This window comes from Podarcis gaigeae, assembly GCF_964106915.1.
Source record: "Podarcis gaigeae genome assembly, chromosome: 11".
Lineage (NCBI taxonomy): Eukaryota > Metazoa > Chordata > Lepidosauria > Squamata > Lacertidae > Podarcis > Podarcis gaigeae.
Window position 1 is genome coordinate 22,842,659 of NC_139687.1, and position 26,202 is coordinate 22,868,860.

A 26,202-nucleotide genomic window follows, 5' to 3' on the forward strand; every position below is an offset into this window, starting at 1 on the left:
ATCTCTGGATTGGACAGATTCCTGCATTTCAGGGGATTGGACTACATAATCCTAAGGGTCCCTCGCAGCTCTATCATTCTATGAATTTAGCTGCTTACTTCCAGGCAGGTTTGCAACCGGCGTTGTCTATATACGTTTTAGAATGTATCTAATCGCCTGATTCAGTATGGTGAGGAGAACTTCCTCCTAGCGAAGGGGCATGCTTTAAATTGCCATTGACATTCATAAGAATGAAAGATGTGGAGCTCCATTTCTGGAGACAGTCAGCACATTAGAGTAGCAGGCCTCTAAAGAGATGACTGATGTTTCCTCAACATTTGTTATATTCCCTGTTCTAATTAGGAGGGCATGTCGGGAATACTGCTAATGACAAGGTAACATGATGTAAGGCAGGAGGAGAAAATATTTTAAGGATGAGCACAGTCATTTAACATGCTCTCATCTTTTTGACACTTCAAATATTGTTACATTTGTGTGTGTGTGTTTGTAGCATTTCTGTTTTCAGCTGGAAAGGGAAGAGCTATATTTTCCTCTACAAACGGAACAATTGCATCCTGAGAAGGCCTGGGATCAAACCACTTTCACAAGCCTAGCATATTCTTCACACCTAATATAATAGCTGCATAAACATAAATATTGTGTACAAGCATCTTTTCATGAAAAAATAAGCCAAGGCAGCTTTTTTTTATATCCTCCTAATCTTCTTTCTCCTTCAGCTACTTATTTATCTTTTGACAATTCCTTTGTGCCACCTTCAGCAAACAAAATCCACGAACTGAAAGATTTTATTATTATGTTTCAGAATTAAACACCTGGCAGCATGAATTCAATAAGCCTCTGTTCTCTGTATCCAGGGCTGGCTCTACCATTTGGCAGTGTGAAGCAACCACCTCAGTCACTTGATTTTGGGTACAGTGGTACCTTGGGTTAAAAGCACCTCAGGTTACAAACACTTTGGGTTACAGACTCCGCTTAACCCAGAAGTAGTACCTCGGGTTAAGAACTTTGCTTCAGGATGAGAACAGAAATTGTGTGGTGGCAGTGCGGCAGCAACGGGAGGCCCCATTAGCTAAAGTGGTACCTCAGGTTAAGAACGGTTTCAGGTTAAGAATGGACCTCCGGAACGAATTAAGTTCGTAACCAGAGGTACCACTGTATTATAAAAAGGCAGTTAATATCAGTTATTCAATTTAAGGTTCTTAAGTTTTTACTCTCAGGGAGAGAGGGACTTGTGGAATTTTCTGTCTCAGGTGTTAAAATGGCCAGCTTTATGGACTGTGCACCTTGGCTTCAAAATGGAGAAGCCGTTTGTTGGTCTGATTCAGGCAGCAAAATATATTAGGCTGGCCCTGTCTCTGTCTATGTGAAGACCTAAGCCATGGAGGGGGAACCTGTGAACCTCCAGAAGTTGTTGGGTTCTAGCTTCCATCAGCCGCAGCCAACATGACCCGTTGTCATGGATGATCAGAGCTGGAGCTCAACAACATCTGGAGGACTAAGGTTCCCCATCCCTGATGTGTGTTTTGACATTACGTCCACAATACATAGATAAAGCACATAGCTTTCCCCAAAGAATCCTGGGGGTTGTTTGTTAAGGCAGCTGGGAATTGTAGTTTTGTGAGGGATAAACTATAGTTTCCAAGATCTTTTGGGGAAGCCATGTGCTTTAGACGTGATCTGGGTCACCTCATAAAGCCAATGAGCAAGTACAGAAGCAGTCTGCTATTCAATATCAAATTCTGGGGACAAACAAGTTTCTTCCACACTATTGCTTTTTAGCGCTGCTGAGGCATTGCTTGCTCACAGTCAGCTGAAAATTAAAAGAGTGGTCCCAAACAGAACTGAGTAGAATACTTCAGTCCAGCAATGCTTCTCTCAGTGGACATGTGTCAAGTGTGTCACTCAAGTGTGTCACTTTCTTGTTTTTCTGTGGTGTCTCATGAAGTGTGTTTGAGAAAACCCAATAACACAGAATCAAAAAGCACTTATTCAGAGGACATAGTATTTTTTTTTCCTGTTCAGTAAACCTTTGGTCCTGCATATTGATGGTGGTTTTGGTGATGGTGGTGATAACAGTAATAATAATATGGTTTTTATTTTCAATGAGAAACAGTAAAATCATATTTAAAAGTAAAAATCCTGTTAAAATTTTGTAGAAGTAAATATCGGGGAAAAGCTGCTATCTTCCCCCCTATTAACTTTAAATCATACAACTAAAAACTAACATTATTGGTTTATGGGATGTTTTTCTTACCCCATCAAAAAGCTTGCAAGAACACTATCCATAATTATAAAAATGTCCCAAAACATTACATGTATTGTGCCAACCTACTCACACTTCCTTGATGTTCCTTTACCATTTGTGAGAAATTTATGGATTTTTTTACTACCGCAATCCACTAACATTGGTTGGGTTCAATAGTATACCACAAAGGTATTTCTGGGGGCATTTTATGTCTTGTTTCCAACCCCGAATCAAAATGGTAAGTGGTAACTGGCTGGAATTTGGGGATGTGGTACAGGCGACAATTTGTAACGTCATTGATGGACTACCCTGTGGGCGTACTTATGCATCAATTCTGCAATGAAAAGTGTGCATGCAGGATGATTCCCCCCCCCCCCGAAGTTGGATGGTTAAAAAGACACATATTATATACACAGGGGCATTTGGTTCAGCGATAGCAGTGACACCCCAACAGTGTATGGTCCATGAGAATGGGTTGCTGAGTTGCTAACACCGCATGCATATGGTCCATTGCACATAGTAAATGCCTTTTAAATGAGATGACCTCTGAGTGGAACCACAGACATGGGCAAGGGCTATCCACACCTTGTTTAAAAGGCCTTGCCATGTTTGAATCGGGCCCGAGCTTTCAGAGGCATTAGCTGCCTGCTATTTGGAAAAAATATATATGATAAAGACTACATAGATCTGGTTGTGATCCAGCAAAGCATTCCTTATGTTCTTGTAGCAAAGGCATAAAATGCTCATGGGACACTGAAATATTTTTTGCAGGTCACGATCCATTCTGGGTTATTCGTTATGGTGTGGTCTACAATCTAGTTGTCCTGCGCAGTGAACTCGCTGGGGATGTGACTCGAGAAGGATTAAGGAATGCTGTATGGAGATCTTTACAGAAACAAAAGAACATTGAAAAGGACAGCCATGTCCTGGAAGCTCTAAGAATAGCAGAGGTAGGTATGGAACCTAGTAGTCAATATATGCCATTGCTCAAATGAGATTGTTACCATAATATCATTAATTACTTTTAGGAAAGGACCCTGGTTAATATTGGCATTCTCCAATACTCTTCTAGCTTGGCTTGTATTCTGTGTTGAGGTTAGTTCGAAGGCAGCAGCTAGTGCAGAATGTGGTGGCCAGGTTGCCTGTTGGAGCAAACCGCTGCCAGCAAATAACACCTTGCTTGTGCATTTTGCACTGGCTGCCACTGAGACAGGGCAAAATTTAAGGTTTGGTACTAACACAGAAGGGATGCGGGTGGCGCTGTGGGTTAAACCACAGAGCCTAGGACTTGCTGATCAGAAGGTCGGCGGTTCAAATCCCTGTGACGGGGTGAGCTTCCGTTGCTCGGTCCCTGCTCCTGCTAACCTATCAGTTCTAAAGCACGTCAAAGTGCAAGTAGATAAATAGGTACCGCTCCAGTGGGAAGGTAAATGGTGCTTCTGTGTGCTCTGGTTCGCCAGAAGCGGCTTAGTCATGCTGGCCACATGACCCGGAAGCTGTACACCGGCTCCCTCGGCCAATAAAGCGAGATGAGCGCCGCAACCCCAGAGTCGGCCACAACTGGACCTAATGGTCAGGGGTCCCTTTAACTTTACCTTACTAACACAGAAGGTTCCATACAGTTTGGAACCAGGTTTCTTGAGAGACTGCCTCATCTCTTATACCCCAGTGGGTCACTTTGTTTGGTAAGAGAGTTCTAAGATACTCCACAGTAACTTAGAGAAGCACTTTTATAATAAATGTCATAATAATTAAATTTATTTTATAACAACAACAACAACTACTACTACTACTACTACTACTACTACTACTACTACTACGACGACGACTTTTCATATGATGCATTATGTAGTTTACTGTTATTTGTAAGTCACCGAGACAGGGAGAAGAAAAGAAAGTTCACAGGTGAGACCTGGGAGGGTCCAACACTTTCTGTGGGTGACAAAGATAAAGAGTTACTCTCAGAGTTACCTTTGAGAGAGGCCTCTGTGTTTTCTCTTTCTTTCTGTTTTTTTGTTTGTTTGTTCTATTTTCTATTTCATCATGAAAAAGCTTTAATAACATCTTATGAAAAGAAAGAAGATGTTCAGGAATGCAAATCTGCTGCTATTTCCTTGAAGTTAGAATATTTAGTATTTTCAGAAGTTGGCATTATTTAGATATGTCTATAATGATAGATGAAAGCACATAAATATTAATAATATTGCTGTTTGTGCATACCTTGATTTTTTTTCATGCCTGGTACATGGACAGATGTTCTAAAGAATGCTTTAACTTGTCCAATAACCATTTTGTTTCTTTGAGAGCCTCTCCAATAACTTAAATTGAGTTGACCCCAACCCTACAATAATATTCCAGCCAATTGACTGAATGTTCAGAGTTTGGATTTCAAATAACGTAGGGAGTAATCCAGGATTACTGTTACTGTCAGTGAAGTCAGTAACAAATTACTGATTTCAGTACATCTGGGTTATATAAATGCAAAAGTGGAACAATGAGAGGACATTGGTACATGTCATAGCTCGTATACTATGACGCATTATGTCTTGCAAATAGCTTACATTGGGTCATATGCAGCTAAGTAACTGCTCAAGCATGAGGACTTCCTCCCTTCTTGTCTCCCTGCAGCACCCCCAAATTTACTTGGAATAGTTGAGGGAGCCCCAAGTATTTAGGGGGAGCATGGGGGTGGGATGGAGAACACTCCATTGTACAAAGAGAAATCCTTGTGCCACATTGATTACAACCCAGTGTAAATCACTTTTTGGGGGGTGTAGAAACATATACGTATACATATAGACACACAATACGAGGGTTGCCATATGCCTTCTTTTTCCAGGACACATCCTCTTTTACATGGATGTGTAAAATGAGAGTCTTCACAGCAATCCATAGTTAAAAGTAGAAGTTGGCAAATGCGTCCTCTTTTTTTGCTCTTCAAAATATGGCAACCCTAACACACACACACACACACACACACACACACACACACACACAACATCTGCATCAAGTACAGCATACAAGCTAAGACAGGGGTTGCCCACTTTTTGGACCAGTGGGTAAATTTTGAATTTTGAGAAAGTGTTATGGATGCCATTCTGATTATTTATTTTAACGCTAGATTTATTCTACATAAAGAGTCATCAATGGATACATGACTAATAATGTAACGGCAAGGGGAAACAGTGCATAGTTGATAGAGGGGCTACATTTTCTTCCCCCAGAGCTGGGTAGTGTCTCCGGGTTTAAAATGTCTGGCATTTTGAAAGCATATAAATATTCTTTGAAATTAGATTCCATTCTTCATATTGCAGAACAGGATTACAGAAATAGGCTTTAGAATTCAGACAGGTAAGGAAGATGAATTTGGTATAAGCAGTGTCTGCAGCAAAGTTAAATTATACATTAAACACTCTGTCCATTCTTATTATCTTAGGAAATTAGATAAGAAAGCCTGATTTATTTAACTGAGTTGGAAATAAGCTTAGGAGATTTAAAATGCAGTTCTGTGATAGCCTAGGGAACGGGGGGGGGGGGGGAATTTTGCCGGTGAGCGTAGTAGGTATTCTTGTGTAAATATCCCTGGTTGTTTGCCTTTGGCCAATTGAATAAGTGCAAATCAAGAGCTGAACCACAGCTTATGCTATACAGTAGTACCTCGGGTTACAGACGCTTCATGTTACAAACGCTTCAGGTTACAGACTCCGCTAACCCAGAAGAAATTTGCTTCAGGATGAAAACAGAAATCACACAGCGGCAGCAGCAGGAGGCCCCATTAGCTAAAGTGGTACCTCAGGTTAAGAACAGTTTCAGGTTAAGAATGGACCTCCAGAACGAATTAAGTTCTTAACCCGAGGTACCACTGTATAGGTCTCTATTAGAGAAGGGGAGAGAGAAAATGTTGAGAAGATACTAGGGGTTTTGCCTATCCAGTTTCAAGGGAAGAGTACCACTGAGGAGTCAGCTGAGACATAGTAGGCTCAGTGGTTGGGAACCTTTTTGGCCCAATGGATCAGATTGTCATCGGTGCCCACCCCGTGGGACAACCTACCTGTCAGTCACCTGGTGCCAGATTATTGACAGGTGTGTTTTCCTGTCCACGTGTCCAAGTCCCTTGCTCAGTGCTTCTCAAGCTCCGAGTATAGGACTGACAAAGTTGAGGAAAATGTCTTTGTGGGTCAAATTTGACCCATGAAGCAGAGGTTCTCCACCCCGGTCTAGGAGGTAGGTTACTCTCAGTGAACCTAACGTGGCATGGTCTTGGTCACTCCCTGGGTGGGAGACCATCTGAGAACTTCATCCACCCAAGAAACCCAAGAGGAAAAGGTGGGATATGAAAAGGAATACTATTTTGTGTTCATGGATTTACTTCCTGAAGCAATCTCATGAATGCCTACTCATTTGGATGTTACATGGGAATCATAACACTTCCCAGATCTCATTAGCAGGCTCCCTAGGTCCTGTCTGGTGGTTTTCGCAAAGCATCTGCAGAAAAATATATGGGTATAAATTCTTCTTTCTTGGGTTTGTGATAGTGTTTTGAAAATTGTCATAACCACATGTGGAGTTATTTCATGTACATAGTGTTTCCTGGGGTGATGCATTTTAAGTGGCTGTCTGCCTCTTGAGTAAGGCAGTAAGATATAAATTATCATGCCACAAAAAGGGACATTTTATGGTGTGTTAATAGTTCTGTTTGAGGTGTCAGGCTCTTTAGCAAGATTTTGAACAAAGCATTGAAAGGGATGGAAGGCCAGCATAAAGGAAAAACAAACTTCTACCTCTACCATATTATTACACAAAAAATATCCAATTATTATATTGTTAGAAAGTGTATGCAGTTGTCCAGGGGGTTTCAAGTTTTCCCCATGACTCTTCTTAATGAATGCCTTTATTATGCTGGAAAGAAGGACCCTGTCTTCTCTCTGCCAGTCCATATAATATGGGAGCCCTTGTGTTGTCTATCCATGTTGGGTCCATTGGTCATATCAGTGTGATTCCAATCAGTTTCCCCACCCAAGCCTTTTAAATGTGATAACAATACAACCTAATTTAGACATGGGTGCAATTCTTTCTTACCAGTTTTGAGTCTTATCTTTTCTGGTTCCTTTCCTTTACTGCTGCACTGAATACATTTATACATTCACACAAATTAATACACACACAGTTTTTCAAAAACCCAGAGGTTAAAAATGGCATGCATCTCTAACAAATGTCTTATTCTGGTACACGGAAATCTTGTATTTTAGCAGCACTAGTGAATATTCATGTATATTTAACATTTAAAAGCCACTTTGAAATACTTCAACGTATCAGGGACTGTGTAGCTCCTAAATACATAAGATCCTCCTGAGAAAAGAGGGCAAGCACATCTATTCTGAATTGTTAGCATTTTATGCCATAAATTTAATACTACTTTGGAGGTTTTAAAGCAGCAGATTCCAGCTGAGCACATTCTGGCATATATTGTAATGTAGAAAGGAGACAGTCTGCTGCTATTAGAATATATATATATACACACACACACACACTATTCTGAATTAATAGAGAAGATGCAACAATATTTTTTTTACACACAATTTGATAATGTGAGAATGGGAATTTTATTTCCACCCTCTCTTTTTCATTGCTTTTGTAGCTATTCTCTATAATATGCCAGATTATATATATCCTATATATGTAAGATGAGATATATTAAGTGGATTCCAGCATAAACATGGAAGTGCCTTGGGCAAGAAAGCATCACTGTTATTGACAGCTGTTTTATCTCTTCATGGAAACTGGGAACATGTCTAATACGAAGAGAAAGTTCACATTAGTGCCAATCCTTAAGAGTTGAACAAGATATTGTAGCAGTTATGGTGGCGCTTCTGAAAGCACCTTTCTCATGAAACCTCTCCTTCTCCTACTGTCACATCTGGGGAACTCAACAACTGATAAGACATTCTTGTACTGCAAGCTCCCCAACCCCACTCCACCAATGTGGCTGCTGTACACAGAGAACATGCCACACCATGACCTGATTGACACATCTTTCTAAACCAAATCATGGCTTACATCAGTGATGGCCAAATTGGCCATCCAGCTGTTTTTGGACTACAATTTCCATCATCCCTGATCACTGGTCCTGTTAGCTTGGGATGATGGGAGTTGTAGTCCCAAAACAGCTGGAGGGCCAAGTTTGGCCATCACTGGCTTACATGAATGAGCTCCCAGAGTGATGCTGATTCCTTTGCTCCTCCCTGATCATTTTGCTGCTCTTACAAGTTTTTCCAATCTTGGGCTCATCGTTTAGCTCTCTCCGCACAAACCAGGATCTGTAACCAAGGTTTGTCCTATGTTTTTTACAGCTTGTGGTTTGTCTCTGGGATTGCTGGGCCACAAGCCTGGGTTTGAACCATGGCTTAGCTCAGTGCAACACAGCAGCAAAATGATCACGAAGAAGCAAAGTGGATGCAATCTTCTGTACTGGAGACTGCTTGCTTGCTCATGGTAAGTCAAGTTTTGGTTTAGTGTTATGTGCAAACAAGGGCACTGAGTATCCCTAGGAGAGAAGATATAGGGTTACTCTTATTATCAGTACTCTTATCATCAGTATGTCCTGTAATATAACCTAAGCGAAAAGGAGTTATTCCAGACTATATAAATTCTTTTAATAATAAATAAATAAGCTCTGGCTCGTTAATGTATTTGCTTGCAGGTAAGTCTCACCTATTTAACTAGAATTTCTATTGCGTGGACAGGCGGAGTCCCCAGATCCCGCACGGCCCCCCCCGTCATGTGGAATAACGACTCAAGACAACGTGCTATGGGATTAAATTGGCCACAACTTTATTAAATTTCAAATGTGGGTAGACCTTGGCTCAGGCATTGGGCGTTCTCCCTCCCCAGTCCCCAGCCGGGGACCTAGGGAGCATCAGGGTTATCCAGTGTGTGTGTGGGGGGATGGGCCGGCTCTGGAGAACATATGTTCAAGCAGAGATAGCCGCCCCCGTAACGCCGCCGCCGCAGGGGAGAGCAATGACGACCTTCCGGCGTACGGTCAAAGCCTCCCTTCAGAAAACCCCTTTAACGGGGAACCCTGGTATCGCCGCTGCAAAGAGGAAGATGGACAAAAGGATTCCGCCCAAGGCCTGATACCGCCAAAGTTGTGACGTTTTGCTACGGGAAAGGCGAAACCTGCCAATGCAGGGAAATTCCTTTCCGGCCCTTTAACAGCGACCTTAACGTAGCAGCGCCCGCATACCTGTGAAGAAAAGTTAACCTGCAAAACCTGTGAGGAAAATTAACCTGCAACATAAGACATTGACTGAGGGTGGGTAGGGTGGGAGAAGCTCTGGAGCCAAGTGAGAATTCCCAGGTAAGATCCTCCCTCCTTTGTGTGGGCAGGTAATCCCTCCCCTACCTGGCCTGGTCTCCTTGGCAACTCTTCCCCCAGGTGGGATTGGACAACTGACTGAGGTAGGCGGAGACCTCCAGGTATCCCACCTGAGGGAAGGCAAAGCCTAGCCTATGCTGTTGGAGCCGCTCCAGATCTAGGGGCTGCACGCGTCCACGCAAAGGGCGCCCCCGTTTCAAGTGGGGAGCGGTCATTTTAACAAGCTTAGGTTATCAGCCATCCAGTTCAAACCCAAATCTGGGGGTTGGGGGAAAGCAATTAACCTGACATTTCAAAAACATGGTAAGGTTGGTCAAAATCTCTTTGAGTTTACATATAGCCACGTGTCTACTCACATTGTATGATGTGCATAACTTTGCTACATGTTGGCTGCCTGATTAAACATAACTGACCAGAAGCACAAAATGAATAGCAAGAATTCATCAAAGTAAAAAGGCTGGAAACAACTTATGACATATCTAAAAAAAACCCAAAACATTCATGGTGTGATAAAAGAGCATTTGTGACTTGTTTTGTGCAGGGGTTGCAGGAGTATCTTTTGTCAAGGAAATGGTTTTTTGTTGCAGTAGCATCCAGCATTCAAAATACAGTACCTTGGTTGACAAATGGCTTAGTCGCCGAACATTTTGGTTTCCGAATGGTCAAAAACTGGAAGTGAGTGTTCTGGTTTTCAAATGATTTTCGGAAGCCGAACGTGCAGCGCGGATTCCGATTGGCTGCAGCAGCTTCCTGCAGCCAATTGGAAGCCACGCTTTGGCTTCCGAACGTTTTGGAAGTTGAACGGACTTCTAGAATGGATTCTGTTCGACTTCCAAGGTACGACTGTATCTGGAAAGGGTCTCTGAGCAAAGAACTGTGTTGGAATGCTCTTAACTGTCTCTCAACATAGTTGATTCCAGCATTTTAATGAGTCTTTTCTTAGCAAACCTCTATCAGAAATGCAACTGTTTACTGGTCAGCGCACCTCAGGCACTTGCAAAGGTTTGAAATCAGGTCTGCATAGTCTTCAAAATTGTGCAGTGAAATTAAGCTGCTCTGAGTAATTAAATTTTGTGGATATTAAGCTGTGATAATACAGCATTTCAGACTTAATTTGGTTAATGAGACTGAAGGCTTATTTCCTCCCCAACTAATTTCTCTGGAGGTTGTATATTTTTATGATTTATTTTTCATCTCTATTGAAGATTAATGTTCTGATATATCAATGCCTAATTCACTGGAACAGTGACTCCAGATATCTGGGATATTTCCAAGCAAGTCCAGTCGATGTGCCTCTTGTGCAAAGGTTACATTCCAGAAATGACACATAAACGCAAAACAATGTACAATCAACACAAACACCCAAGACACACAAACTTGCAACCACCCCTGTATGAGGAGGTGCACCTTTCTAGAGCCGTGTTTCCCAAGCAAGGCAGAAAGCTTTTAAGATCTCCACCTTGCTGGAAGGATCTTGCAGGGCTGTTCCAAGTTTTTGCGAGATCTTGCCAGAGCCTCCCAGAGCCTGATAAGCAAGGTGGAAAACCCTGTGCAAAAAGAGCTTTTAAGCTCTCCACCTTCCATGCATTTAATTTGTATGATTTCAACCGGTCAGCCACCAAGCGTGAAAAGTTCAAATTGTGCAGGTTAAACACAAGTCAATTGTATATGGAAAATTGCACCCTTTTTGATGAGTCTCCACCAGCATAAGGGAGAATTCTTTAAAAGTCATCCCTCACTAGTATTTTACCCTGATGCCCTGATCTCTGGTTACATGATCAGGATCTCTCTTCTGCAGGCAGGACTGTGGGGAGCGGGGATCTTATTGGCACATGTGGTGGAGTTGTGTTGAAGTTCATAAATTTTGGAAATAAGTGATTACATAAATATTACAAACTCCTTCCAGTAGCACCTTAAAGACCAACTAAGTCAGTTCTTGGTATGAGCTTTCGTGTGCATGCACACTTCTTCAGATACACTGAAACAGAAGTTTCCAGACCCTTCTATATAGTGAGAAGGTGGGGAGGGGTATTACTCAGAAGGCTGGTGGGAATGGGTGATTGGCAGATAGCTGTGATGAGCTGACCCACCACCCTTCTGCTACTGGAAGGAATTTTTTTTGTTTTGACTATGGCAGACCAACACGGCTACCTATCTGTAACTATAAATATTACAGTTATAGGTAAATATGTGACCCTGGACCGTAAATCATGCATTTTGTCTATTTTTGATAAATTCAGGTTTGATATGTAAACAACTGTTTATTTTCTGGTTAGTAATCACTGAGGGATAGAAAGACTCTTCATTTTATATCCTATGTAAGTGGTTCAAGAAAGTTATGTTTATTGCTATTTCAGAGAAATTGACATGTCATATTTGAATAGCTGGGGTGACATTGATCTTTCTGATTTCATCTCCATTTAGGGTTTATTTATTAGATAGATGACATTGCAGTCACACAAGTGGCAAATCCCTTCGAAATAATGATTTTATTTGACGGCATCTATAGGAAAGTCTTTTTTCTTTTTCTCTACTTGATTGTACGGTGCAAATTGTGTTTTTATACCGCATTTAAAATTTTATAATTGTATCCATTTCATTCATTCCTGATTGTTAAATTTCCCTTTGACTTGATTATCAAAAGCTCCTGGTATTGAACTTACCTTATTTTGTTGTCAATGTCTGTTTTTCTCTTTGTGTGCATTGTCCGTTTTTGTCGTTCAGTGGAATAAAAAACAAAACAAAATTGCACGGCTCATTTGTCATGGAATATTTTGCACTTCCATGTCGGTTTAAAGCTCCATTTTTTTCCTAATAAGAATTGACACAGTCTCTGATTAAGGAAAGGATATGGCTGTCATGTACCTTGGCCTCCAAAGTGTGATGATTCAAATGCATGTACACTATTCACAAGTGGGGTGAGACAGGCGCATATTGTATTTTGTTACTGGGGTAGAACAAAATATTCTGCAAGAAATGCTTTTGAGTCAGTCATTAAAAGGACCTCTGACTGATAGAACCCATTAATTCTTTAAGGTGAAATAATGTGGTCTAAGCAGTGGGGGTTCAGATGAAAAAGTCTGTCCAGCTCTCTCCTCAGTACTTATGTGCTATAACCCATTTTAATATCCTCGCCATATAAAGAAGAGCACTGATTTGTATTACAGAGCTGTGAGTGATCCAGAATGCCACAGGATGCCACCTAAAATCCCAGCATAGTGTGGTAAATAAGAGCTACAAAGCAACTGAAATATGCTCTGCCACATTCTCATTGAGAAAAACAGCAGGGCTGTTGTTATTGAGGCACAGAGATAGCAAAGCCCCAATGCCCAGGTACACAAAAGAGACAGCAAATGACAAAACAGTAAGAAACAGTTTGCTTTAAGAAACAGGCTTTTAGATTCCTGTTGACTTGTCATATAGGACGCAAAAGCAACATTAAAGACCTGACTTTGCATCACAACTACTAAATGTATCTCCTTTTTGGATTGTAAACATTTTCAAGAGATAGTATATTTTAGCACCATTTTGTTCGTTTGTTTACAGCCTCCCTAAATTATTTATTTATTAATGTGTGGCTCTATTAATTCAAGTAATTGTCGTCATCATCATCTGCTCAAATGTTGCCTATATGCTACTGTGTTTTTTGTATGCTGATGGAATCTGAAGCTGGTACAGAATGCACTGGCAGTACTGGGAGCACATTGTAGCAATACAATTTGCAGTGTCTTCCTATAATCTTCCAGACTGGGTATTTCCATTGATCTATAAAGTCCTGAAAAACATGAGCCATCTATGTTCATTTATCCTCCTCATCATCTAGGCCACATCATGAACACAAAGATCATCTGATGATGATAATATCCTCTTTGCTGTGGTAGTCACAGTTGGGGCCAATTTAAATCTATATGAAAGATGATTTAAGTTCCATTGAGTTAATGGGAACTAGGTGGAAGTAGCTTGCATCTGTACCCAACCCTAGGTTTTTTGTGCTCATGCAGTTTTGCATGCAGTGGAACCAAGGTTAAAGTATATCTACCTTGCAGTTATCTGAAAAAGGTTCTTCATTTAGGCATGCGCTCTTGAATATATGAGTTTGATGTCTTTGCCAAAGTTCAGGTGCTGAATTGGTAGCTTGAGTTAACTCAGTGCAGTCTTTGACGCATAAGTGGCTAACGTGTAATTCTCCAAATGTTGTTGGACTCCAATTCCCATCAGCCCCAGCCAGTGTTCAAGGGCAAAATTCAAGGGTGCTGGGAGCAACAACTGGAGGGACACAGGTTAGCCACCTCTGCTCTAATATGTTTCTGGGGGTGACCAGAAGCCATAGCTGTCAACTTTTCCCTTTTCTTGCGAGGAATCCTATTTGGAATAAGGGAATTTCCCTTAAAAAAAGGAAAACGTTGACAGCTATGCCAGAAGCTGAACAGAGCGGAGAGTGAGGAAATGAACCCTGGCATAAGTAGGCTAGCCATTTTACATGGAAAAGATCCCTATCTCTTTAGGTGCAATAAGAATCCACACCCCTACATTTGCCCCCTAGTCATAATAGTCTAATAAACATTATTAGTTAGGGATGGTTCCTTGGAGATTGTCAACAAGAATGACTCCCTTTCGGCTGCCCTAACGTATATGCTGGCAAACAGAAGGAGAAGCTTCATTTTAAGTCCATTCTGCCATCTGCCTTGCAAAACATGAAAGATTTAAAAAAAATAAAAATCTCACATTTTTGCTTCAGTGTAAGAGTTCATTCCTTCCATATTTGAGCTCCTGCTTTTCTTATTGTGTAGAGCTTCTTTTCAAGCAAACCCTTTCACTCTTTCATCCTTCCACCCACGGTCACTGGTGAAATATATTTTGGTAGTCGTTTTTTTTTAATTGAAAGAAAGGTATCCTAATATGCTCTTTGCACTATGTTCATGACTTTATAGTTTGTCTTCCCTAAGTCAAGACATGTCAGCCATATTCTGTCTTAATATAACAAAGTCTGCAGTAGCATGTAGCTCTGCTACAGATTTCTTAAACTTGCTAGTCTTGAACACTCGGACTGGTTGTATGCTAAAGCCCAGATTGTTTTGAATATGAAGCAGAGAGTAGCAGCTTTCTAGTGTGCTTAATTTCAATAAAGAATATGCCTGCTTGCCACGTTGTCTGCTTCTGTACAGGCCACCATCTGTGAGCTTGCAATATTGGGAATATTTCCCATTTACTTCTATGTACAGAAAAGATACAAAATGCTGTCTTCTGGTGTGTGAGATCCACATTCAAGAATTGGTGCCCTCTCTGATGCGTGTGCTTGCGTTGTGGACATAACAACAAGAAGGAGCACTATATTTATATTTGGCATAGATCTACTTCAATGGAATAGCAGGAGGGCTGGTCCAGATGTTACACTCAACATGTGGCCCACCATCCTAACACTCCCAGCCACACAGATGATAACAATTCATCATGTGATGCTGATGAGACTTTCATGTGTTGACTTACCCCATTCTTCATGGGTAAAAAAAACACCATTGATGTGGACCACTGGCAGGAGACTGTTCTGTTCCTGGTGGGGGTTGCAGCCAGCTGGTTGTTCCAGCCCAAACAGAAGTTTCACCAGGAATCCTGGTTTAAGGCATGAGTTCAAGGCAGCATCCCAAGCAGTTCAAAGTGATGCACAGGCTGGAGATTTATGCAAGCAGGTTCATATGTTAGTTCAGCAGCAGACAGCCTTAGGCGGAGACTTAAATAGAGCTGCAGCTCAGTTTGCCTAGGTAGCTCCACTTCTAGCTGCCGGAACCCTTATCTGTTTTAGCTGTACCTGGATCTTAACTGTATTGACCAGGCTGTAGCCCTGCTGTGGTTTCCAAGGACGGCAGCACAACCTCTTTATTCTGGGGAGCTGGTGGCAACATAGATGTGAATAGCTTTGATGGCATAGGTTGGTGGGCATTGAGCCAAAGGCATTTTCTTATATAAGGGGATGCTTGCACCAATTTAAGCTGCTACTGGAGGAGTCAGGATGTGAAATTTTAAGCTTCTGCAACAGGAAATTCTGGGAAAGTAGCACAGTGAGCCACTGAGTCCTTGTGAGCAAAGTGACTTTTGGACTTCATTCACATGCTATTTTATCCAGCAGAGGTAATGTTCGTGCCAGGAAAATTATGTAAAAATCCATTTTGTCTGCTGCACATCTATCTTGTTCTCTAATGTATATTTTTGATAGCTGTTGCCACATCTTTAGGAGGGGAAACAGACCTTACATTTGACACTCTTTTCTGGTCTTGGGTTGGAAAAATAAAACATGTGAGCTAGCCTTTTATTTTTTGTAATTTCCTCTCTTCGGAGGCTGAATTAAGGCTGAGATTAATGTCTTGATAAACCATTCTAATTCATGGAGCTGTACCCAAACACTCTTATGTCCTTCAGGTCCACAATTCCAAACAGTCTCAGATCTGGTACAGTTCTTGATCCTCCCCTGATCTATCAGAAGATTCATTCACCCTCCTGAACTCCACACCATTGCCTTTTTATGGGAAGGGAACATAGCTCAGTGGTGGAACATTTCCCTTGCATGCAGAACGTCCCAGATTTCAATCCCTCATCTCTCCAAGTAGGGCTGGAATTATATCCCATCTAAAACCTTGGAGAGTTACTGCCAGCCTGTGTAGACAGCACTGAGCTAAATAGGGGTCTGCTTCTATATAACACAGATTCGAAGGGACGTGGGTGGCGCTGTGGTCTAAACCACTGAGCCTCTTGGGCTTGCTGATCGGAAGGTCGGTGGTTCGAATCCCCATGATGGGGTGAATTCCCGTTGCTCTGTCCCAGCTCCTGCCAACCTAGCAGTTTGAAAGCACACCAGTGCGAGTAGATAAATAGGTACTGCTGCGTCAGGAAGATAAATGGAGCTTCTGTGCGCTCTGGCTTCCGTCATGGTGTACCGTTGTGCCAGAAGTGGTTTAGTCATGCTGGCCACACGACCCAGAAAGCTGTCTGTGGGCAAACGCCAGCTCCCTCAGCCTGAAAGCAAGATGAGCGCCGCAACCCTATAGTCGCTTTTGACTGGACTTAACTTCCAGGGGTCCTTTACCTTTTACCTTTTGCCTCTGAGGGCTGGATTCAACTACCGTATTTTTTACCCCATAGGACGCACCGGCCCATAGAACGCACCTAGTTTTTTTTTGGGGGGGGGAAATAAACAAAAAAAATATTTCCCCCCCAGGCACGGGGCTGGGTCGGGGGAAGCCGGAGCTTCCCCAGCCCCCAGAACAGGCTGATCTCCGCAAGCCGTGGGAGGGGTCCCGTGGCTTGCGCAGAGCTACCTGAAGCCCCGGCATGACTGCTCAGCGCGCCTGGGCTTCGGGTGTAGAGGCAGCTCTGCGCAAGCCGTGGGAGCCCCAGCGGGAACTTCCGCAGGCTCCCAAGGCTTGTGGATAGCTTCCTGAAGCCTGGAGAGTGAGAGGGGTCAGTGCGCACCGACCCCTCTCGCTCTCCAGGCTTCAGCGAAAGCCTGCATTCGCCCCATGGGACGCACACACATTTCCCCTTCATTTTTGGAGGAGAAAAAGTGTGTCCTATAGGGCGAAAAATACCGTAACAGGTCCTGCTTGTGGAAGCCTGCACAAAGACTTCCACTATCACAACAGGCGTCCCCCACCCTCACACCTCTTAAATTGGTTGTGGGATGGGGGAGGGCAGGAAAACACCCCAGAATAGCAAGTGGAGGGATGAGAGAGGAGATTGTTTCACCAGGCATGCAGAACTACTTGCAACAAAGCATGGTAGATTGTTAAGGTTTGCTGGCATGTCGTAACTCTGTGAGGGGTAAATCGCAGTGCCCAGAATTCTTTGAGAGAATGCTCTCTTTCTCTCTGCGATTTCACCTGGCGACATTATTATTACCCCATAGTTGCTTTTGACTGGACTTAACCGTCCAGGGGTCCTTTACCTTTTACCTTTAACACAGATTTGTATATGGCAAGGCCTCTTCTCATCCCAAACAACCACCTCCTGTTTCCCTGCTGGATCTTAGTTTGGCATCCAAACCCATGTGACCGGCCTTCACCATTTTAAAGTCTGAGGTACGTTCTATAATAAGATGAAATCTGAAATGTTTTGAGCGTTATGCATGTGGGGTACGTGGAGTTTTCCTTTCTTCCGCATTTGAAAAGCACATTCTGCTGTGGAGATGAAAAGGCACAGGGCTAAGCCAGGAGGGTGTTCCCCTGCCATCTCACTTAAACCTCTGAAAAGCAGGTTTTAAAGGGAATGGAACAAAGCCATCGCTGAGCAATGACACAAGCAGAAGTTGCAACAGCAAAGATTAAAGATGTTACTACATCTGGCTAATTAAAACAGGGGATACACAGTGTATCTGCCTGATGTCATTAATAAACATGCTGCACATATTCAGATCTCATTAATACATTTGACATTCAGGTTTCTCCCCCTTTATTTAAGAATCTCCTGTTCCATCTGTGTGCTGTTACAAGTACTAATGGGCTTATAAAATGTAGTCGGGCTAGTAAAGGGTTGCTTGAAGATTAACTGTATTCACCAGTTGTCATTGATATTTTATAGCAAGATCGAAAGGATTCAATATCCTCTTCACTTCCAAGAAAGAAAAATTGTCTTATGAACATAAAGGTGGTCAATTGTGACCTTACGTGGCACTGTTTTGAGGCATATGGGTTAAGTGTGGACTGAAAGCTTTGAGAATGCCTGCTTGTGAAAGTGTTGGATTTTTCCAAGCTCCTTAATGTTTCTATCCATTAATATTTCAATGGGCGTTTCAATTATTAGCACTTGAAATCTTGTTTGTGTTCCAAAGAAGGGAAACGGTGCCAAAGCCATCTTCTGTCCAACATTTCATTCACAACCTTGTTTGCAGATTTCCTGACTACAGAAGGATCAGTGGAGAGCAGAAATAAGCACGATAATGTCTTACCGTATTTTTTGCTCTATAAGACTCACTTTTTCCCTCCTAAAAAGTAAGGGGAAATGTGTGTGCGTCTTATGGAGTGAATGCAGGCTGCGCAGCTATCCCAGAAGCCAGAACAGCAAGAGGGATCGCTGCTTTCGCTGCGCAGCGATCCCTCTTGCTGTTCTGGCTTCTGGGATTCAGAATATTTTTTTCTTGTTTTCCTCCTCCAAAAACTAGGTGCGTCTTATGGTCTGGTGCGTCTTATAGCGTGAAAAATACGGTATTTATAATTTCCTCTGTTGAAGTTTTATAGAATGGTTCTGTCATTACCTTGTTTTAGGTAGTAGATCATGCATACTTGGCTTTTGTCCCCCCCCTTTCCCCCCTTTTCCATTCATTTCTTAGGCTGAATCCGAAGGCCCCAAGGACCCATTCACTGCATCCAAAGAAAAAGGTTCATCAAATCCCAGCAAAGCGCCTTCTTTTCAGAGCATTGGGTGGAGAGTCGCCACTTCCATGTGCCATCACTTCCTGCCACCAATCGGTCCAGACATCCCCTTGCCACGTCCGCCTGTACAAAAACCACCATTGATCCCGCGTCGAGAATCAGAACTGTCTGTTAAAGAGAAGAAAGCCAAACGCCTGACTTTAAGGTACTCGATTCCTAGGTCTGCATATTGTTTAGTGCGATTTACTTTAATGTTCTTATAAGGCTTGTAAGCCTTTCTCCTGCCATCATTCCCATGTCTGATAAAGTTTGGTACACACACAAAATATTTGGAAATGATTTAATTTATCTGAATTCTGATCTTCGGGATGAAACGTTTTCTTCTCCGTTCTGCATCAATACTCCTCTCTGTTTCTCCCTCCCTCTCTCCCTCCTTCCTTCATGCCCTCTTTCTCTCTGTGATTTCACCTGGCTACATTATTATTACCAAGTTAAAAATAAGCCTTTTGATAAGGAAATACCTTGCACAGCAATGTCATAAGATTAAACCTTTGGAAATTTCTGTTGAGTCGGGTGCTATAGCTAGCCCAGCTCCCAGAAAAGGTGTTAATCAAAGGTAAATGAGAAGATTCAGTAGTATACACTGGGTGTAAATGAAGTATTCACAACTCAGCTCTGGTCCCCAAACGAGGTTCAGATTTACCATTGTGTGTCTGTTAGCTGTCTGTTAGCCTTGGAACTCCCAGTTCATCTTCATGGTACCCTTTATTTCCCCCCCCCCCATCTCTAACCAGCTCAAAACCCACCCTTTCTGTAAAGCAAGTGCGGTACATTTTTAGCCCTCCAGATATGGATGAACCTTCAACCCCAGCAAACATAGCCGATGGCCAGGGATGATGGTGTTCAGTAATGTCTAGTAGAACAAAGGTCCCTCACTTTCTCAGGCAACAACAACAACAACAACAATAAAATATTATTTATATGCTGCCCATCTTATTGTGTTGTCCCAGCCACTCTGGACAGCTCCCAACAAAAAATAGTGAAAGCACAATACAACATTACATGCTAAAAACTTCTCTTAAAACTTTAACTATTTAGCACCATCTCCAATCAAAATCAAACTCATTTGTTCAAATTGCCTCATATTTCTGCTGCTTTGTTACCTCCACTAAGTATCACCCCCCCAGCTGCTTTTACTCTAGTGGGGAAAAGATACAGGTCTTCATGCTCATTTGCCTTCAGTAGCAGTAAAGCTCTGCTGGATGAAGTCCAACTGGTCTATTTCGGGGGGAACTCTGCATTGTGTTTAAGCACTCACACTGGGCACTGCATTGTGCCCAGCACTCACACTGTCTCTTCTGCGGCAGGTGTGTCGGCACTGCCACAGGTCCCACTGCTGCCACACCCATGTCCCCGCGGCAGTGGGAGCATGTTGGTGGAGGTGACAGTGAAGATGTGGCCGTAGAGTGGGAGGGGATGTGGCAGCATTGTGGCATGCCTGCAGAGGAGGTGGTGGTGTGGCAGTGGCAGGCAGCGACGGGTTTTTTGCCTCAAGGAACCAATCCTACCAAGCCGGCCCAGCTGAGAGTGAGATAAGACAGGTTTGAATGTTTGTCGAACAACAAACTAGCCGAGGATGAGTTTTCAGTATGACTGCAACTTCAGCTGAGGTACTAGCCCTATCCTGGACTGTTATGTGCCGGCGTGGTTGCTCGAGAGCGAACAGGCAAGACTCCCACTGGTCTTTTCCAGACTTTACTATCTGTACAAAAACATTTACAGTGCAGAGCGTCTCAAGTCTGTCTCTGCTCAGTCACTAGCAGAATCTGGGAGTGGGCAGCCCTTAAACCTTCCCCAGCATAACAGTCTTTTGACCCCCATCCTTCTCCTCCCGTCTCTGCGCGCAAACCGACTACACAACGCGGGTGCTGGCAAAGGGGGACTTGCCTCCCCTCCCCTTTGCTCAGGCTCGGTGTTGCGGCTCTCTCTAGCATCTTCTGATCCCTGCATCCCTTCCCCACTGGAGGCAGGGCTCCCCTCCTCCCCAGAGGAAGAGCTGCTTTGCACGATCTGCAGAGGCTCCATGTAACACAACTGCCCTTCTACCTGAGCTGATGGCAGTTCCCTGACATGGATGAATGGAGCCTCTTACTCATAAAAGGGCTTGGCCTGTTTTAAGAGCTATTGGCTCCAGCAGCATGAGATATGCTTGCTTGGGTTCTACTGGAGTCCTTGAGGCAATGCAACATCTTCAGGCCAGAGAGGCAATGAGATCATCAGCTCCTCTGATGCTGGGATTCCTGAAGGAGCAGACATATCGAAGGCTGGTTCTGGCTAATCATCCTCATGGTTGGTGATGTTCTCAGAGTCTGTGGCCTCTTCCCTTGAGGCTGAGAAGTCAGAGCCTTGGCTCATGACACTCTGTAAGGTAGGTCAGTATTATTACGTCCATGCTACAGGTGGAAAGTTGAGGCTGAGACATAATGGCCTGCTTAGGGCCACATAGTGAGCCCTAGTCAGAAGCAAGATTTTGAACCAACAACTTTGCACATAGCACTTCTTGCTGCATTATGGCCTTTGGCTTATGAAACAATTGAATGAAAGATGGATTACAATGTTAACATCAGATAGAATAGTGCAATATATTCTTGAGGACTTCAGAAAACATTCTCAAAGCTATAAATATTCTTGACAGCCTCTGCTTTCCCCCCAGGAAATGTATGATTGACCAACAGGGGATAATGGGAGGGAAGAGAAGGGAAGGGAAGGAGATGAGATAGTTAAACATAAAATAAATCTAATATCCTGGAGTCATATTAAAAATATTGATGTATGTCAACAGGCAGAACATGTTTGTGCGCACGTATATACAACAGCTTCTAAATAGTGTTATTTTGGTTTTTCTAATACTGCCCTTTGAAGCATCTCTAGAAAACTCCTAGGCACTGCTTCTCTCTCTCTCTCTCTCTCTCTCTCTCTCTCTCTCTCACACACACACACACACACACATATTGGCTCTGTCTTCTTTTGGAAATAGCAATTTTTATATGCCAACCTGAGATTCTGCCAACTGTGCAAATAAATGATATCAGAGAAAACTCAGGAGAAACAAACAGATTTATACTTATTTACAGTAAATGAAGATCTGGCCCAGTGGCTTAGGTATCATAAGCACTCCAATAATGACTTAATGAAGAACTAGCATGCATGGTAAAATACACTTCAGATACAATACTGGGAATATGTGAAACTATTGTATGCTGATGATGAATACTATATATATGAAGCTTGAGATGCAATTGCTGCATGTCATGGTCTTTGACTGGCTTCTCAGTTAAGTGAAAGACATATTAACTCCCTGATCTCTTCTCCCACCCAATGAATTATGCCTAAGTAAAACAATAAGTCTCTGCCAAAGAACGGTAGTTAGTGAGACATTCTCTTCATGGCACATCCCCCAAATGGCAAAATACTGCAGTATGTATACATCAAGCCTACAGTCTACAGCCTTTTTTTTAAAAAAAAAACTGCTTGTTAATTCTTTCATTTCTGACCATAATTTGGCTTATGCCCTCCATTACATTATGCCTCTAGAAATCCAATTTCATGCACTCACTTCTGGCATGGTACGTTTCTGTGCTAGTACAATGTGGTGCCAGTTATACTATCACAGATTCAAGCCTCTTTGAATTCTTATTTGCTCCAGATTTCCCCTTCCTTCCAGCCTTCTAGACCAGGCTTCCTCTAACTCGGCCCTCCAGATGTTTTGAGACTACAATTCCCATCATCCCTGACCACTGGTCCTGCTAGCTAGGGATCATGGAAGTTGTAGGCCAAAAACATCTGGAGGGCCGAGTTTGAGGAAGCCTGGTCTAGATAATGAGGTTGTTCAGTCAGTCTAGATATCGGGATCTAGATATCTTCACTTGGGAGCTTTTCCTATGACTGGGATGTCACATTTCCTCAGCACTTGAAAAAATGTAGATCCTGCGAGGGGAAGAATGCTCCTGGAAGGAACTTCTGAAAGGGCCTTTTCCTGTTCCCCTTTGACTCCCAGGGCGTTAGGAACTGCAGTAGGCAGAGGGGGATTTGCCACAATTAGGTGGAGGTGCATTGTGCGTGGAGCTTCTGCCTGATGTTGGCCAGTTGGCATATAGGGCCAAAAAAGGCATGGCATAAAAGGGCTTGCTCAGATATGTAGTCCTTGGGCACATACAAATCTCATATCTGTGGTGGCTCCCTGATTGCGGAATGCTCTCCCCAGGGAGGCTTGTCTGGGACCTTCGTTATATATCTTTAGGTGCCAGGTAAAAACATTCTTTTGGTTAATTAAGCAATCTATGGCTAGAACCAAACATTCTTTTGGTTAATTAAGCAATCTGTGGGGGGTGGGGCGGTATTGTTTGTGTTTTTGTTATTATGATATGTATGTTTGCGTTTTTATATTGTAAACCACCCTGTGATATTCGGATGAAAGGGAGTATAGAATAATAATGATAATGATGATAATGATAGCAGTTACCGGGGCCACTAGGGGGCGCATCGGAAGATGGCTGACAATAACATCTCTCCGACCCACACGAGGTAATTTGGAGGCTATGATGGGGGTAATTAGCCTCCTTAACCCCCCCAGGATTGTGTGGGGGGGCGGCCCTTGCCTGCTGTGCCCTATACCACCCCCGAATTTGTGGGGATGGGGGCACTAGGCACAAAGCCCTCCTGTGGGATTTCGGCACTCCTGGACGCCGTCTCTGATTTGCGTCACTAGCTGCAAGAACTTCAAAAGAAACAATTTGGACGAGATGAATTGCACATACTTCAAGGAAGGAGGGGGAGTAAAGACTGCTGACAGAAGAGATCTCTGATAAAACAAGACAAGAATAAAACATGAGAAGATACGTCAAGATACGGTATGGCAAATGACTGAGGGGGGAGGGGGAAAAAGTTTTCCTTTCTTTTTATGTGATTAAACAAGAATCCCCTCCCCTAATGAGTCAGAAATGTCGTTTTAAGGACTTAAGCTGTGGATTTAAGGCTGTGTGGAGATAAACTTTTGAACCAAAGCAATGTTTCAAGACGAATCTGGAAGGCATAAGAGTTTTGGAATGACGCAGTTAAAAATGCCGTCGCCATTTTGGGAAGCTCTGTCGGAGGTGGCTTATTCTGGGAGGAGAAAGAGAGAAACAAAGCTGTTTATATATCATGGATTAAACTCCTCAGTGGGACTTAAGAGAGACAACTTCGTAATATTATGATGGAAAGAGCGATGTTATCTATGAAGGAGATGATATGTGGAAACCATCTGGACTTGGATTGAAAGAATGGGAAATTCACACAGCTTTATTATATTTGTGTTTATCGGCTTAAGGAGACTATCAGAAGAGATCATAAATAAAAAAGAGAAATTATATGAACAAGATATGATGTGGAAACAGCAAGATAAGACTGGATAGAATTATGAACTCTGTTTGGACTGATTGGGACTGATTTGGACATTAACGCAGTAGCAAGAAGATGATTAGAATCCCCATTTGGATCTTGAAGTATGGGTCCCCCCAACAAAATTCAAAATTTGGCTTTGTAATTCGGAATTTATGTGATGTGATTTAATTTGATGTGATTGGTCAGTTAATAATTTTTTTTTTTAAAAAAAGATAATGATAGCAGTTATGTCTCATGTGAGTTGGCATCTTAACGCATAGGTGTCAGGGACGTGGCTGAATCGAACGCCTGGGAAGAGTCTGACTCTGGAAGTGAGAGATCACAGCCACAGACCGGGGAAGGAGGGGGTTAGTGTGGCCCCCCTTTATCAAGAGTTCCCAGACTCAGAGAGCTCACAGGCAAGAGGGAGGGGAGGAGATAGAAGACATTGAGGGGGTTGCTATGCAACCAGGAGAGAGACAGTGTTCAGAGGAAGTGTCATTTGAAAGCGGGGGGGGGGGGAGTTCACCCACTATCGCCCTGAACCAGGAGAGCAGACATGGTTAAGATGCTACGGAAGTGCAAGAGAGGAAGGACTGGACTTTGGCGCCCTACGTGTTGCGATAGGGGCGGAGACTCAGAGTGCCCAACTTGTAGCAAAGGGCCACAGGCTCGGAGCCACATTCTGGATGTAATTTGTAAATAAACGAACCATAAAACTGCCAGAGAGTTGTTAATTCGTATCAGGGCTTGCTTGCCTGCCTGAGATATTACAATAGAGTTAGCATGCCAGTGATTAGTGGACTTCATAGGTGTGTTGCTGGTTCATCAGCTCTGACTCCTCCTAGCAGTAAAAAGGGAGTTGTGGGGTGCACATTATTATATAGGCAAGTACTTATCTGTGGTCATCATTGCATATGCTTTGGCCCTAAGCAGACAAAGAATTAGCAAATGAAATGTGGAGGCTGAAAGATGTTCTTGTTATCCCTTCCATTATGTAAGAGCTTTTAGCATCCAATTTCCTCTCATTCACTTATTCATTGCTGCTGAATCAAATGGAGATGTATGGCTAACCAGAGAAAACACTTCTTGGATTTCGCCATTGATGAAATGCTTTGTGTGTTTGCTAAAGCTTCATGTAAGATCATTATTCACAAAAGGAAATTCTCTTTGAAGCCAGACATGTGCTGCACCCCAGAGTAAAAAGGTACCCCTGCCCATATGGGCCAGTCGTGTCCGACTCTAGGGTTGTGCGCCCATCTCACTTAAGAGGCCGGGGGCCAGCGCTGTCCGGAGACACTTCTGGGTCACGTGGCCAGCGTGATGAAGCTGCTCTGGCGAGCCAGCACCAGCGCAGCACATGGAAACGCCGTTTACCTTCCCGCTATAAAGCGGCACCTATTTATCTACTTGCACTTAGGGGTGCTTTCAAACTGCTAGGTGGGCAGGAGCTGGGACTGAAAGACGGGAGCTCACCCCACTGCAGGGATTCGAACCGCTGACCATACAATTGGCAAGTCCTAGGCACTGAGGTTTTACCCACAGCGCCACCCGCGTCCCTGCACCCCAGAGTAGGGCTTGTTAATTTTTTCTACTTTCAAATTCCAAAAATGAGGAGTGCAAAAAAGTTGTGACATGACTTGGGAATTCAAAATATATTTTGGTCAAATTTATATAATTTAGTTTTGCTTGGTACATGAAAATAATGATTTTCTGTGTTTTGTGGAACATTCAATAGTTTTAAACTTGTCTAATTAAAAAAATGTGTGCATACATGTGCTATTACAACCAACATCATA

The 26,202-nt window shown here is 42.9% G+C and overlaps 1 protein-coding gene across 5 annotated transcripts in view; it reads left to right on the forward strand.

Moving 5' to 3' along the window:
- TMEM232 (transmembrane protein 232) overlaps positions 1-26,202 on the forward strand; it is a 141,839-nt gene that overhangs the window by 70,133 nt on the left and 45,504 nt on the right. For all 5 annotated transcript variants that reach the window (XM_083702322.1, XM_083702326.1, XM_083702325.1 and 2 more), the window contains 2 exons: positions 3,017-3,195; positions 18,940-19,187. In XM_083702322.1, the coding sequence (XP_083558448.1) occupies positions 3,017-3,195; positions 18,940-19,187 (427 nt within the window). The remainder of the gene's footprint in view (positions 1-3,016; positions 3,196-18,939; positions 19,188-26,202) is intronic.